The 14,366-nt window shown below is 43.0% G+C and overlaps 1 protein-coding gene and 1 pseudogene across 1 annotated transcript; one reads left to right on the top strand and one right to left on the bottom strand.

Moving 5' to 3' along the window:
• Positions 1-993: 993 nt before the first annotated feature.
• LOC129013832 (heterogeneous nuclear ribonucleoprotein L-like) lies at positions 994-7,492 on the bottom strand (annotated as a pseudogene).
• LOC129014723 (fascin-like) lies at positions 7,482-10,150 on the top strand. Its single transcript, XM_054452402.2, is given in 1 exon segment — positions 7,482-10,150. A coding segment is annotated over 1 exon segment (1,479 nt). The 5' UTR covers positions 7,482-7,490; the 3' UTR covers positions 8,970-10,150.
• Positions 10,151-14,366: the final 4,216 nt, after the last annotated feature.

Consider the following 14,366-nt stretch of genomic DNA (forward strand, 5'->3'; position numbering starts at 1 on the left):
TTATAAATCATGCTGCTATAAAGACACATGCACACATATGTTTATTGCGGCACTATTCACAATAGCAAAGACTTGGAACCAACCCAAATGTCCATCAATGATAGACTGGATTAAGAAAATGTGGCACATATACACCATGGAATACTATGCAGCCATAAAAAATGATGAGTTCATGTCCTTTGTAGGGACATGGATGAAGCTGGAAACCATCATTCTCAGCAAACTATCGCAAGGATAAAAAACCAAACACTGCATGTTCTCACTCTTAGGTGGGAATTGAACAATGAGGACACTTGGACACAGGAAGGGGAACATCAAACACCGGGGCCTGTTGTGGGGTGGGGGGAGGGGGGAGAGGTAGCATTAGGAGATATACCTAATGTAAATGACGAGTTAATGGATGCAGCACAGCACATGGCACATGTATACATATGTAACAAACCTGCACGTTGTGCACATGTACCGTAGAACTTAAAGTATATAAAAAAAGTATACTAATTCACAGAAATCCTCCGCACTTCCAATTACAATAAAACCATCTATTGCTCTAAAATTTGTGAATATTAATCATTCTATCCTTCTAGCTTTTATTCTGCATTTGTGACACCTTTGTACTATTTTTTCTGTTAGGATACAGTCAAGAAAACTGAAATCATGGTAGTAAGTACTTTAAAGACAGAATTGGTTACCAGATGTTAGAAAGCTCTAGAAGTTCTTGAGCAGGAGTAATTATAGACATCAGTTTACCTTAAATGGGCAGAATTCAGATAGATAACAACAACAACAAAAAGAGACTGTGGAGGTTATTCATAGTGGGCTAATTTGTTTGGGAAAAATAAGTAGCTATAAATCAGTATATTCTAGTATCTTTGAGACAACAAATATGGGAAATTATTTTTCTTTTCTTTTTTTTTCCCAGCAAGCGCTGTGTTTATTTTCCAAACAATTTTATTGAAATGTGCCAAGAGTACATGGGTAGCACAAATGTATGAACAGGAAAAAAAAAATCACATGTACAACAATTTTTTAAAAGTGAAGGTTAATTTTGGGAGATATCAGTTCCCCTCTCCCTCCCCCTGCAGACTTCCAGCGTTTCCATTAAGGTTAAGCCTCTACGAACCTAGCATTAAAAAAAAAAAAAAAAAAAAAGGAATACAAGATCTTTTGCAAATAACAAAAACAAAAAACAAAAAATGGCATAAAGGACAGAGAAATGTCTTCCTGCTTAGATGGCACTCTTCCTAGGCACCTAATTAGGAGGCGTGCTGAGCGGTGGAGAAACACAACTTCAGAGTGTAAGGGTATGGACCATTGGGTTTTTCATCTGGTAATGGTTCAGGAAGCCCAGAGTCTCCAGGGCATCGCTCTTGGATTCCCACTCCAGCAGTCCAGAGGAGCTGCGCTCACTTTTGCTGAGAATACTTTCACAGAAGATGGCCGTTTCACTCCAAGCTCATCGCAGATCTCAAAGAAGTTCTCCTCAGTCACCTCCAGCGGGGTGTTGAAGAAATGCAGCACGTTGCTGGGGTGCTGGATGCGGTTCTTGGCTGACTGCTCTGGGGTGGAGAACCGATTATTCTGGGATTCACTGAAGTCTTTGTAACTGCAAGACCCGTCTTCCAACCCATATGACTGACCGGGCATGATGGCTGGCTGCTTGGAGACACAGACATTCAGCTTCTGCCCAAACATGAAGTTGTTGTTGAGGTGGGTAATGGCCCGGTCCACAGCGTAGCCATCAGCCATCTCCACCATGGCGGCCCCTGGCTTGCTTTTCATGAATTTCACCTTCTCCACATTGCCATACAAGCAGAAGACATTGAAGACTCGGTCACAGTTCATCTTAGATTGATCCAAGCCATAGACCACCAGCACAGGGCTGTGGGCGTGAGGGCCATCCTCGGGTGGTGGGGGAGGGGGTGAGGGGGTGCCCATACTGGGGCCGTAGCGACTTGGGCCCCGACGGTGACCCCCCACTGGTGGACCCATCCTTCTCCCTTCGTAGTGAGGGGTGGGGGGCCGTAGCCCTCATCATGGTAATGGCTGTGGTATCCACCGTGGGGCCCTCCATATTCTGCTGGGTGATCTCCCAGGAGAGGGGGCTGCCTCTGGCGTTTGTTGGGGTTGCTGCCAGGATCACCTTGTCCACTGAGATTGGGGTTTGTGTAGTCCCAAGTATCCTGATCACTCTTGAACACATTCAAGCGTGTAGGCTTTGCGTATTCCATCTTCAGAGCACAACAGCCAGAATAGATATCAGCCCCATTGAGAGAGGCCTTGGCCCGCTGGGCACTTTGAACAGAGTCGAATTCCACCATCGCCTGAACTCCATTCTTCCTGAAAATGACAATTCTCTGGACAGGGCCACAAGGATTACAGATAGTGTAAAGAACATCCGTGGTGATCGAATAAATGGGGTTCAGGATGGTAAAGAGAAGCACACTGTTCACGCTCCGGGAGTCATCCGAGTCCCCGGGGCGGGAGATCTTCTGGATGGTAGAGTAGTTGACAAAAGCTGGGTGGCCGGCAATGCATATTTGGTTGTCGGCTGCGTAGCTCACTGCGTTGCAAGCCCCCAACACATCTTCAAACTCCACCAGTGCTTGTCTCTTTTTAGGCATTACCACCACAGAGCTGATGGGTCCAAACTCCTGCAAGGCCTCCACAAGGTCAGCTTCCACCACACCCTCAATCAGGCCCCTGATGTGGACAACTGGGGAGGCAGGGGTTTTGTGCGGGTCATCGTAGTTCTTCCCGCCGCCGCTCGCCGCCCCGCCTCCTCCACCGCCACCGCCACCGCCTCCGTGCTGGTCGCCGGCGTTGCCAGTCTTGAGCCGCTTAGTGGTCCCGCCGCCCTCACTGATGCCGCCCTGGTATCGGCCACTGCCGTCTCCGCCGCCCGCCACCGCCATCTTCACCGTCGCTCCGGACCGCCTCTGCTGCTCTTCCAGTTGCTGCCTCTGCTCCAGCCGCCGACGCCGCTTCTCCCGGGAAATTATTTTTCTTTTTTTTTTTTTTTTTTTTTTTTTTTTTTTTTAACATTTCAAGGTCTTTATTGTTATTTGGAACAGCAGCAATAGGAAAGTAATACAAGTATGATGTTAATCCACGACTCAGGAGAGCAGTAAACACAGTTTCATTGTTCATTAAGCCAGTTTCTGACTCTGAGTCACTCTCCCAGACCTGAACCTCAGCTCTTCCTGGGGTTTTGAAACTCCACCAGCCCTACCTTCAAATTTGGCTATAGTTCTTTTTTTTTTTTTTTTTTTTTTTCATACACATTTAACTGGTTCTAGCCTTTATTTTTTTTTATTTTTTATTTTTTTTATAGTATAATGAATATTTTATTGTTCTATTTATATAAAGTTCAAAAAACAGGCAATATTCTACTATATTTTAGTAGTGTACAATTAGGTAGTAAAGCTATGTAATAAATACTGCAGAAATTGGATTTCATAAAATTCAGCATAGAGGTAACTCCAGGGAGGAGGGAAGGGTTTTTTTTTTTTTTTTTCTTTTATTGTAATTATTATTATTATTATTATTATTATACTTTAGGTTTTATGGTACATGTGCCCAATGTGCAGTAAGTTACATATGTATACATGTCTTCCATTTCTAATCCGCCCTGCACACAGAACAGTTTATTTATCCTTCTTAAATACAGCAAACTACTCTCAATTGTCTACAGGATAAAGTACAACCCTTTTAAACTTTACCAAACTAACTAACTAACTATTTTAACTATTTTAAACTTTACCAAACTATTTTAACTATTTTAAACTTTACCAAACTAACTAACTAACTATTTTAACTATTTTAAGTTAGTTTGGTAAAGTTTAAAAGGGTTGTACTTTATCCTGTAGACAATTGAGAGTAGTTTGCTGTATTTAAGAAGGATAAATAAACTGTTCTGTGTGCAGGGCGGATTAGAAATGGAAGACATTGGAAGCAGAGAGAAGTTAAGGAAGAATGTTGACATTATCTTAAAGTGTTAAGAACCTGAACGAAACTCATTGCAAAATCATTGCCAGGGAATACAATGTAGGGCCATTGACTGACTCTAGTGGTGGATGAGGACAACTCACAGAGAGAAATCTGACAATCCATGCTTAGCAGAGGGAAGGAAGCCAGAAATAGTTATTATTAGGTGCAAGACTTCAGTTTTGTTGGTTTTTTGTTTTTTACTCCCAGCAAGCTAAATTTGACAATAATGTAGCTCAATTTCTCCCAATCTCATTTTGTTAATCTCTATAATCTTGCCCCAGAAAAGCCCCAGCTCAGAAAATTCTGTATTCATTTGTCTTCATAAGATTGTAAAAATTTCAAAACTGTCTGTTCATGATAATTAGAGAAATACAAATCAAGACCACAATGAGATACCATCTTACACCAACCAGAATGGCTATTACTAAAAAGTCAAAAAATAACAGATGCTGGTGAAGTTGTGAAGAAAAAGGGATGCTTATACACTGTTGGTGGGAGTGTAAATTAGTTCATCCATTGTGGAAAACAGTGTGGCAATTCCTCAAAAGCCTAAAGACAGAAATAGCATTTGACCCTGCAATCCCATTACTGGGTATATACTTAAAGGAATAGAAATCATTCTATTATAAAGACACATGCATGCATATGTACACTGCAGCACTGTTCACAATAGCAAAGACATGGAATCAACCAAAATGGCAATCAGTGACACACTGGATCAAGAAAATGTGGTACATATACACCATGGAATACTACGCAGCCATAAAAAAGAACAGAGATCATGTCTTTTGCAGGGAAATGGATGGAGCTGGAGGCTATTATCCTTAGCAAACTAACATAGGAACAGAAAAACACCGCATGTTCTCACTTGTAAGTGGGAGCTAAATGATGAGAACTCACATGGACACACAGAGGGGAACAACACACACTGGGGACTTTCAGAGAGAGGAGGCAGAAAGATGGGAGATCATCAGGGAAAATAACTAATGGGTGCTAGGCTTAATACCTGGATGATGAAAGAATCTGTACCACAAACCCCCATGACAAAAGTTTACCTATGTAACAAACCTGCACTTGTACCCCTGAACCTAAAATAAAAGTTCAAAAAGGAAGCAAAAAAAAAAAAACTTTAAAGTAGCTCAATAAGTTTTATATTAATGTCAACTTTAAATAATTTTTATGCACAATACGTTATGAAAATTCATTTACCTTTTTTAAAAAAAGAATGCGAAATTTTAGCAGAGTTTTCAACAACAATGTTATAGTTAACAAGAGAAAAGCATCCTGATGTTTTACAAACTGGTGTTTTAATGAATTACTCTTTTTTTTTCTGAGAGGGGATCTCGCTCTGTTGCCCAGGCTGGAGTGCAGTGGCATGATCTCGGCTCACTGCAACCTCCACCTCCCAGGTTCAAGTGATTCTCCTGCCTCAGCCTTCCAGTACCAGAAGGCATGCACCATGACGCCTAGCTACATTTTGTATTTTTAGTAGAGACAGGGTTTCACCAGGTTGGCCAGGCTGGTCTCTAACTCCTGAGCTCCCAAACTGCTGGTAGTACATGCATGAGCCACCGTACCCAGCCAAAATGAATTACTCTTGTGTTCTATTCATTTGTTTTTCCTGCATTTTCATTTCATTTCACTTTGATGAACCAACAGAAATACCCGATGCAATATAGTGACAGCTTCAAAAGCTTCATGTTAACAAAGTTATCATTTCACAGTAGATAAAATAATATGTGAAAGTAATGAGAATTTAGGAATTCCTCTAAAATCAGAATTTAAAGACATACCACTTACCCTTTGTTAAAATAGCTTACAGCACAGAAGTCTTAGAAAATGGGCATTAGAGTGTCAGAAAGCTAGTCATGTTAAAAAAAACCTTTCAAATCAAGGCTAGCCACCTCATTAAATAATAAAATGAAGAAACTGCTTATAAAACCGGTGTTCCATTTTCAATTTTAAAAAAATGTTGATAGTAAAATAACCATTAATTTAAAATATTTTTCTGCTCACTTCTAGAAGGTGACCTATTTAAGCCCCACTAAACCACTTAAGTGACCTACTTAAGCCCCACTAAAGCAAATAGCATATATTGGGATTGGATTACCAAAAGTATGCCTTCCATTTGATTGGCCATATACCTTTTTGTTTCATGCATGGATAATGGCTTTTCTCCTTCTTCAGTAACCCAAAGGAAAAGCTGACATTCTAACCTGGAGCTGCACATTCAAGCTTTGACACATGCCTCTCGCTGGTTTCGTCTAATGCTTATAATAAACCTGTAGAGTCAGCAACTTTAGAAAGATGGGTTGAAGAAGTGTCTTTGTCATAGTTTGTATTTTTCTCTGAGGCACTTGGCAGAGTCACCTCTGGTGTTTCAAATGTGCTTGAAAGTTATCTGGCTGCCCTCTGAGAAGTTTGCATAAAACCTGCTTTACTTAAAAGCAGGCAAAATTAAGGTTTCTGTAACAAAACCATAGGCACTGCATTGAGATAGGACAAAGACCAAATATCCTGCTTCCATGTGGCAGAGAAATAATGAATAACTTGGTTCAAGAGCTCATGGAGTGGCATATCATCACGCCATTATTAATAGAGAACATTGCTAATTTCTAAAGGGGCTTAATGTCATGATTATTTTATCCTCTTCTTTCTGTTGAACTTTTAACATGTATGTCTACTGCAAAGTACACAAAGGAAATAAATTAGCACTAAAAAAAGGGCTTCTTCACAACCGCAAATTATATATATATTTCTTTCAGAACATCACTTTAGAGAGAAAATAGCAAAAATTCAGCATCATCACTTTTGTGACACTTCACTAACCAATCCAAATATAGAAAAAGAAAGAGAAATTGAGTACATTTGCATTCACTGTACATTTTTAGCTATTTGTGTAGAAGAAAAACAATTAGCTTATTTAAAAACCCTAAGGTGAGTACGCAGTTTTTAATTATTATCTTTGCTGTTGTGATTTGTATTTGTATTTTATTTATGTATAAACCCAGTATATAAACCTATGTCAAATACTTCTTTATTTTTGATACTAGTTCAAAATATTGGTGACTTTTTTAGATATGAATATCTCATATGTATCTTTTAGAAATTATCAGAGTTATAAAATAATATTTGGGAGGTAAGGAAGGCACTAGACATAAGAAACTTGTGTAGACAAATACTTTGTCACCAAAGTTGTATATTTAAAAGTCCCTATTCTTTGTCTCTTATCAATTCAAAATTAATTCACTAGAAAACAATTTTCCTCAACATTTAATCCCTAGTTGTTCATCTTTTTCACTAGTTTGTATTGCATTACTCATTGCTTCATAGCTAAACTCTGTTTAAATCTGTTAACTGAAATGATTTAAAAAACTTTTTGGTGGAGCGCTGCGGAGGGCGCGTGCGGGCCGCCGCGGCCGAACAAAGGAGCAGGGGCGCCGCCGCGGGGACCCGCCACCCACCTCCCGGGGCCTCACCGCGGCCTCCCGTCCACCGCCACCATGACCGCCAACGGCACAGCCGAGGCAGTGCAGATCCAGTTCGGCCTCATCAACTGCGGCAACAAGTACCTGACGGCCGAGGCATTCGGGTTCAAGGTTAACGCGTTGGCCAGCAGCCTGAAGAAGCAGCAGATCTGGACGCTGGAGCAGCCCCCTGACGAGGCGGGCAGCGCGGCCGTGTGCCTGCGCAGCCACCTGGGCCGCTACCTGGCGGCGGACAAGGACGGCAACGTGACCTGCGAGCGCGAGGTGCCCGGTCCCGACTGCCGCTTCCTCATCGCGGCGCACGACGACGGCCGCTGGTCGCTGCAGTCGGAGGAGCACCGGCGCTACTTCGGAGGCACCGAGGACCGCCTGTCGTGCTTCGCGCAGACGGTGTCCCCCGCCGAGAAGCGGAGCGTGCACATCGCCATGCACCCTCAGGTCAACATCTACAGCGTCACCCGTAGGCGCTAGGCGCACCTGAGCGCGCGGCCGGCCGACGAGATCGCCGTGGACCGCGACGTGCCCTGGGGCATCGACTCGCTCATCATCCTCGCCTTCCAGGACCAGCGCTACAGCGTGCAGACCGCCGACCACCGCTTCCTGCGCCATGACGGGCGCATGGTGGCGAGCCCGGAGCCGGCCACTGGCTACACGCTGGAGTTCCGCTTCGGCAAGGTGGCCTTCCGCGGCTGCGAGGGTCCTTACCTGGCGCCGTGGGAGCCCAGCAGCACGCTCAAGGCCGGCAAGGCCACCAAGGTGGGCAAGGACGAGCTCTTTGCCCTGGAGCAGAGCTGCGCCCAGGTCGTGCTGCAGGCGGCCAACGAGAGGAATGTGTCCACGCGCCAGGGTATGGACCTGTCTGCCAATCAGGACGAGGAGACCGACCAGGAGACCTTCCAGCTGGAGATCGACCGCGACACCAAAAAGTGTGCCTTCCGTACCCACACGGGCAAGTACTGGACGCTGACGGCCACTGGGGGCGTGCAGTCCACCGCCTCCACCCAGAATGCCAGCTGCTACTTCGACATTGAGCGGCGTGACCGGCGCATCACACTGAGGGCGTCCAATGGCAAGTTTGTGACATCTAAGAAGAATGGGCAGCTGGCCGCCTCGGTGGAGACAGCAGGGGACTCAGAGCTCTTCTTCATGAAGCTCATCAACCGCCCCATCATCGTGTTCCGCGGGGAGCACGGCTTCATCGGCTGCCGCAAGGTCAGGGGCACCCTGGACGCCAACCGCTCCAGCTATGACGCCTTCCAGCTGGAGTTCAAGGATGGCGCCTACAACATCAAAGACTCCACAGGCAAATACTGGACGGTGGGCAGTGACTCCGCGGTCACCAGCAGCGGCGACCCTCCTGTGGACTTCTTCTTCGAGTTCTGCGACAACAAGGTGGCCGTCAAGGTGGGCGGGCGCTACCTGAAGGGCGACCACGCAGGGGTCCTGAAGGCCTCCGCGGAGACCGTGGACCGCGCCTCGCTCTGGCAGTACTAGGGCCCGCCCGCCCCGCCCTTCCCCGCCCCTGCCCACGTGGCGGCTCCTTCCAACCCTCCCTGCTAACCCCTTCTCCTCCAGGTGGGCTCCCCGGGGCGGGAGGCAAGCCCCTTGCCTTTCAAACTGGAAACCCCAGAGAAAACGGTGCCCCCGCCTGTCGCCCCTATGGACTCCCCACTCTCCCCTCCGCCCGGGTTCCCTACTCCCCTCGGGTCAGCGGCTGCGGCCTGGCCCTGGGAGGGATTTCAGATGCCCCTGCCCTCTTGTCTGCCATGGGGCGAGTCTGGCACCTCTTTCTTTTGACCTCAGACGGCTCTGAGCCTTACTTCTCTGGAAGCGGCTAAGGGACGGTTGGGGGCTGGGAGCCCTGGGCGTGTAGTGTAACTGGAATCTCTTGCCCCTCCTGGCCACCTCCTCCCAGCCCCCCAGGAGCTGGGCACGTGTCCCAAGCCTGTCAGTGGCCCTCCCTGGTGCACTGTCCGGAAACCCCTGCTTGGGAAGGGAAGCCGTCGGGTGGGCTAGGACTGACCCTCGGTGTTTTTTTGGGTGGTGGCTGGAAACAGCCCCTCTCTCACGTGGCAGAAGCTCTGCCTGGCTCCCTTCCGTGGAGCGGCAGGGCGTGACAGCCACAGGGTCTGCCCGCTGCATGTTCTGCCAGGGTGGTGGTGGCGGGGGGTAGGGGTGTGGGGGCCATCTTCCTCCTGTCTCTTTCCTTTCACCCTAGCCTGACTGGAAACAGAAAATGAGCAAATCAGTATTTTTTTAGATGAAATATTGTTGCTGGAGGCGTCCCAGGCAAGCCTGGCTGTAGTAGTGAGTGATCTGGGTGGGGCGTCTCAGCACCCTCCCCAGCGGGTGCATCTCAGCCCTCTCTTTCCGTCCTTCCCATCCAGCCCCAGCCCTGGGCCTGGGCTGCGGGACGCCTAGGCCAGAGCCCCCACTGTGATTGGTGCTCCCTGGGCCTCCTGGGTGGATGAAGCCAGGCGTCACCCCCTTGGGGAGCCCTGGGGTGAGCCGCCAGGGTCCCCCTGCTGCCAGCCTCCCTTGTCCCCGACATGCATCTCACTCTGGGTGTCTTGGTCTTTTATTTTTTGTAAGTGTTATTTGTATAACTCTAAACGCCCATGATAGTAGCTTCAAGCTAGAAATAGTGAAATAAAATAACTCAGTCTGCAGCCTTCCCCCCCCAAAAAAAACTTTTTGTCCATTTTTTACCTATTCCATTTGACATTGATCTCATATGATATCATGATACAAAGGAAAATGACCCTACGATGATATGATTCATAATTCCACTATAAATTTCCTTGATGCTTTGAGAGTGTGATTTATTTTGCCCCCCTCCATTTTTTTTTAACTATAAAGCAAGTACATGTACAATAATGCCATTTTTTTTCCAACCCCAAATAAATAGAAACAGCTATAGGACTGAAGTTTCTAATATGAATCTTATAGTTTACTTAGCACATGCTTTAATAAAGTTTCCTCTTCAGGAAACTAGAATATTGTGTCTGGTGCAAGACTAGATGTTTTGTCAAAAACATATGTAATATTCATATAGCAGAGCTTTGGCTTTATGCCATGAACAAGCAGGAGGTGTTTTTGGAACTGTCCTATTGATTTTCACACGTTATTTATTGGAAATGACTGCTGCCATTCCCACATAGTCCTAAGTGTGAATATTTACCATATGTATGTGGCTTCAAGATTATTTTGTTGTTCACAAAATCACCTATGTCCTCCCATCAAAATACTGTCCTCATCTTAAAGTAAATGGCACTGTTTTATTCAATGATTTACATTTTGGAATCCTAACCAAATATTTTTTTCCTTAAATTTCAAGCACTGCATTACTTCCAAAGGCATGCTATGGGTATGTGGAAATTATATCAAACATGAGTAAATTTTGTTGACCAAGACTACAGAAATAACAATACCATCACATAAATATATGAATACAGACATTGACGGTCGGTGAAAATTACCTCCAAATGTCCAATGCCATGAGTATATTTTGAATAGCTAGTTTGATTTTTATTAATATTATATGAAGGTTATTTCTAAGCCTGCAGACATAATTTATGGAATATACTACTCAGATATTTGAGAATGTACTACTTCAATATTTGGATATATTTATTCCAAATATATCTCCACTGTGATTTTTTAGGAGATACAATTGCCATCACAGAAAGATATTGCTGATTCCGATGAAATTTTTAATTAAGTAGAAAAATCAAAGAATGCAATTCTTTTTCAAGATTTCTTCAAATAAAGAAATAAGCAAAATTAGGCTGTGGTGTTGTGAATAACACCAAGAAGTATGGAGTCAGGCAAGCCTCAGGTTCTGTCACAGTTCTACTGTGAAGTAGATAATTCTAAAGGTGCGTTTCTGTGTCTTAGGTTTGTGGAGACCTACAGTAGCATTCCACAGACCAACACTGAGCCTACCCCACGACTATTCAACCTGCCCATTATTGGGTAGCTTTCATATAACCAGTTAGAAAGAAAACATCTATGAAAACTATTTACTAAAGAATTATATATTTTAATTAAGGGTACCGAACATGGTCAAGTTAGAGAACAATAGAGTAGAAACCTTCTATTCAAATATAATTGAGACCAGTTTTTTGATAGTTAATCTAAAACGTGAGTTAAGGAGGAGGATCATGGGGTTAAAAAAAAAACCAGAAATGCAAATTATTTGGCCAATATTTTGATATAAGTCCAGGACCCTTTGATTATTACTCTATTAACTGGAGTTTCTATACATTGTCTTCTTTGTATAAATTATGATCATAACAAGTCAGTCATAATTCTAAATTTTTACCTGTTTAAAGTAGAACAAAAAAAAGTAATTGAGGTGCAAAAACCTTTTAGCTTGTTAAAATTTTGCTATTCTGATTATTCTAATTTTATAATTTTTTCTTAAAATTTTTACATTGCTTAGCCCTCCTATGAATCAACTTAGCTTTTTCTAATCTTTTCAAGACCCAAATATTTTTACATAAATAGTACCACTATATTATAATCACATCACTGATTTTATTTATGTCACAAAAGCCCAACTTGAATACAACCTAAATAAACTGTCTGGTAGGTAAGTTAACATAACGCCAAGTTGAGGCAACAGACTTACATAGGCATAATAGAAAACACACTGTTATTTTACAGGGAGAATGTACAGTGTCAGTTCATTCAACAAGTTGGTTAAACACAACTCAACGAAAACAATGTCATTGAAAAGTAGCAAATTCTGTTTTTGTTCCATGGACTTACAGCCAGTGAGTCCTGAGAAAGAAGAGAGAATTTAAAGAGCTTCATTGGCAGGTGAATCTGTACTTGGCCTTTTAGCTTAGAGACTGCAACTCCATATTAAAAGCAGGAGACTAGTGAGACATCCCATATAAAGAAAGAAATCAGAACAGACATGCAGGGGCAAAAGTAGCCATGGTCTGCGTCCTGGCTCAGGAGGACAGTATGTGTTGAAGAGCAAAGCCTAGAATGGGCTGATGCCTGTAACCTCACCCAATCCCATTGCTTTATCTACTCACTCTGCTTGCCCAGAAAATCTGGTGCCCCACAGTGAGAACAGGAACTGGGCATCCCAGCTAATCTTCAGCTGGGTAGGTCTCATAGGGTTGTCAGATTTGAAAAAAATAACAATAGGCTTTGAAGAAAAAGACTTGGAGATGAAGCAGAATGCTCTTGCCAGAGCTTCCCTCAATTGACATAAGAGGAGCAAATTTATTTCCCAAATTAGTTATGGTATAATTTACCAGGTATCCAAATAAATTTGTTTAGAGACTAAGAGTTTTCCCCTGGAATAATGTCTGATTATAATTTTACATATAATTCTTTTATTCAACAAATGCTCAATGTATGTTTGTTTTATACCAAACACTTTTAAGGAATTAGGAATACCATTGTGAATAAAATAGACAGTCTCTACTAAATGCTTAGTTATGATGGGAGGCAAACAAATACATAAGAAAATAATTAAGAAATACAGTGTTATGCCTAATTATGTCAGATGATAGTAAGTGCTGTGTCCCCAAAACACTTACTCATTTTCTCAAACTATTCTAAAACAGGAAAGGTGCATAAAGAGTGCTGGACATGGGACTGAAGATTCTGTTTTAAATATGGTTGCCAGGGAAATCCTCACTGTGTAAGAACATTCCATCAAGGACTTGAAGGAGATGAGGGAAGTCATCAAGAGGATGGGAAAAAGAACACTCCCAGTAATAGGACCAGCAAATGCAAAGACCAGAGGAGAAAGACATCTGCTTTGTTTAAGGGACAGCAAACAGGTCTCCCTGCTACAGCAGAGTAAATACAGTGGTAATGGTAGAAGAGTTTTTAGTTGTAAGGCAAGAAGGGGACCAACCATGGAGAGTCTTAGATGTCATTGTGGAGATTTCTATTTTACTGGAGGTGAAATGGAAGCCACTGAAGGCACTTGAAATGGAGGCTGGTATGGTTCACAGCTTTAATAGTCTGCTGTCTGCTGAGATAAGAATTGACTATAGGACAAAGGGTAGATCTAGGTAGTGAGATGTTATTGCAATCACCTAGGAAAGAGACAGGATGATTTGAACTAGAGTGGTACTGGTAAGAGGTGGTCATATTTTGAAAATATTTCTGAAGTAGAGTTGACAGGATTTGGTGATGAATTTGACATGGGATGTGAGTCAAATTTCATAGCTGGAGCCAAACATCCCTATTTAATTACATTGAATATAATAGAAAAGGTGGAGGGAAATGGATCAGGAAAAGAAAGAATAGAAGTTTGGTATGGGAAACAGTAAGGTGAAGAAACCAGTAGAGATGTTACATATCTAAATCTCAGTTCAGGAGCTTTGAATGCATAGAAAATTTGATCATTAGCATGGGGCTGGAATTTGAAGCCATGAGACTGGACAATGTCATTTTAGTTTAGTGTATTTCCACAGATTATATTTCAAGCATCATGCTAGATACTTTAACGTTTGGCCATTTTAAAAGCCCCTTGGTAAATTTCACAGGAATGAGGATTTGACTGACCTGTTTTTCTCAGATGTCTGACCTCAGTAGGATGCATGATTTTATTATATTTAATTCCCTATAAAATTCCAAAATATCAAAATGAGACCTATATTTATTAGCAGGATTTTTCAGGTACAATATTCCTACTCAGATAGAACTATATCACTTAATTTCACAGAAATATCCTTCCCTGGGGTGATGATACTATTATATCACCAATCATGAAATCATGCTGACTTGCAGGCAACAATGGAGCTCACATTTTGATCTAAGCTAATTTGCATGACTTACTTAAATTATGAAAATACACACTTTTAGAGAGCAGACAGATTTTGTTAATTCTGAATTATGTCAAAGTATCACTTAATT

Source organism: Pongo pygmaeus, chromosome 16 (assembly GCF_028885625.2).
Source record: "Pongo pygmaeus isolate AG05252 chromosome 16, NHGRI_mPonPyg2-v2.0_pri, whole genome shotgun sequence".
In the NCBI taxonomy this organism is placed as follows: domain Eukaryota; kingdom Metazoa; phylum Chordata; class Mammalia; order Primates; family Hominidae; genus Pongo; species Pongo pygmaeus.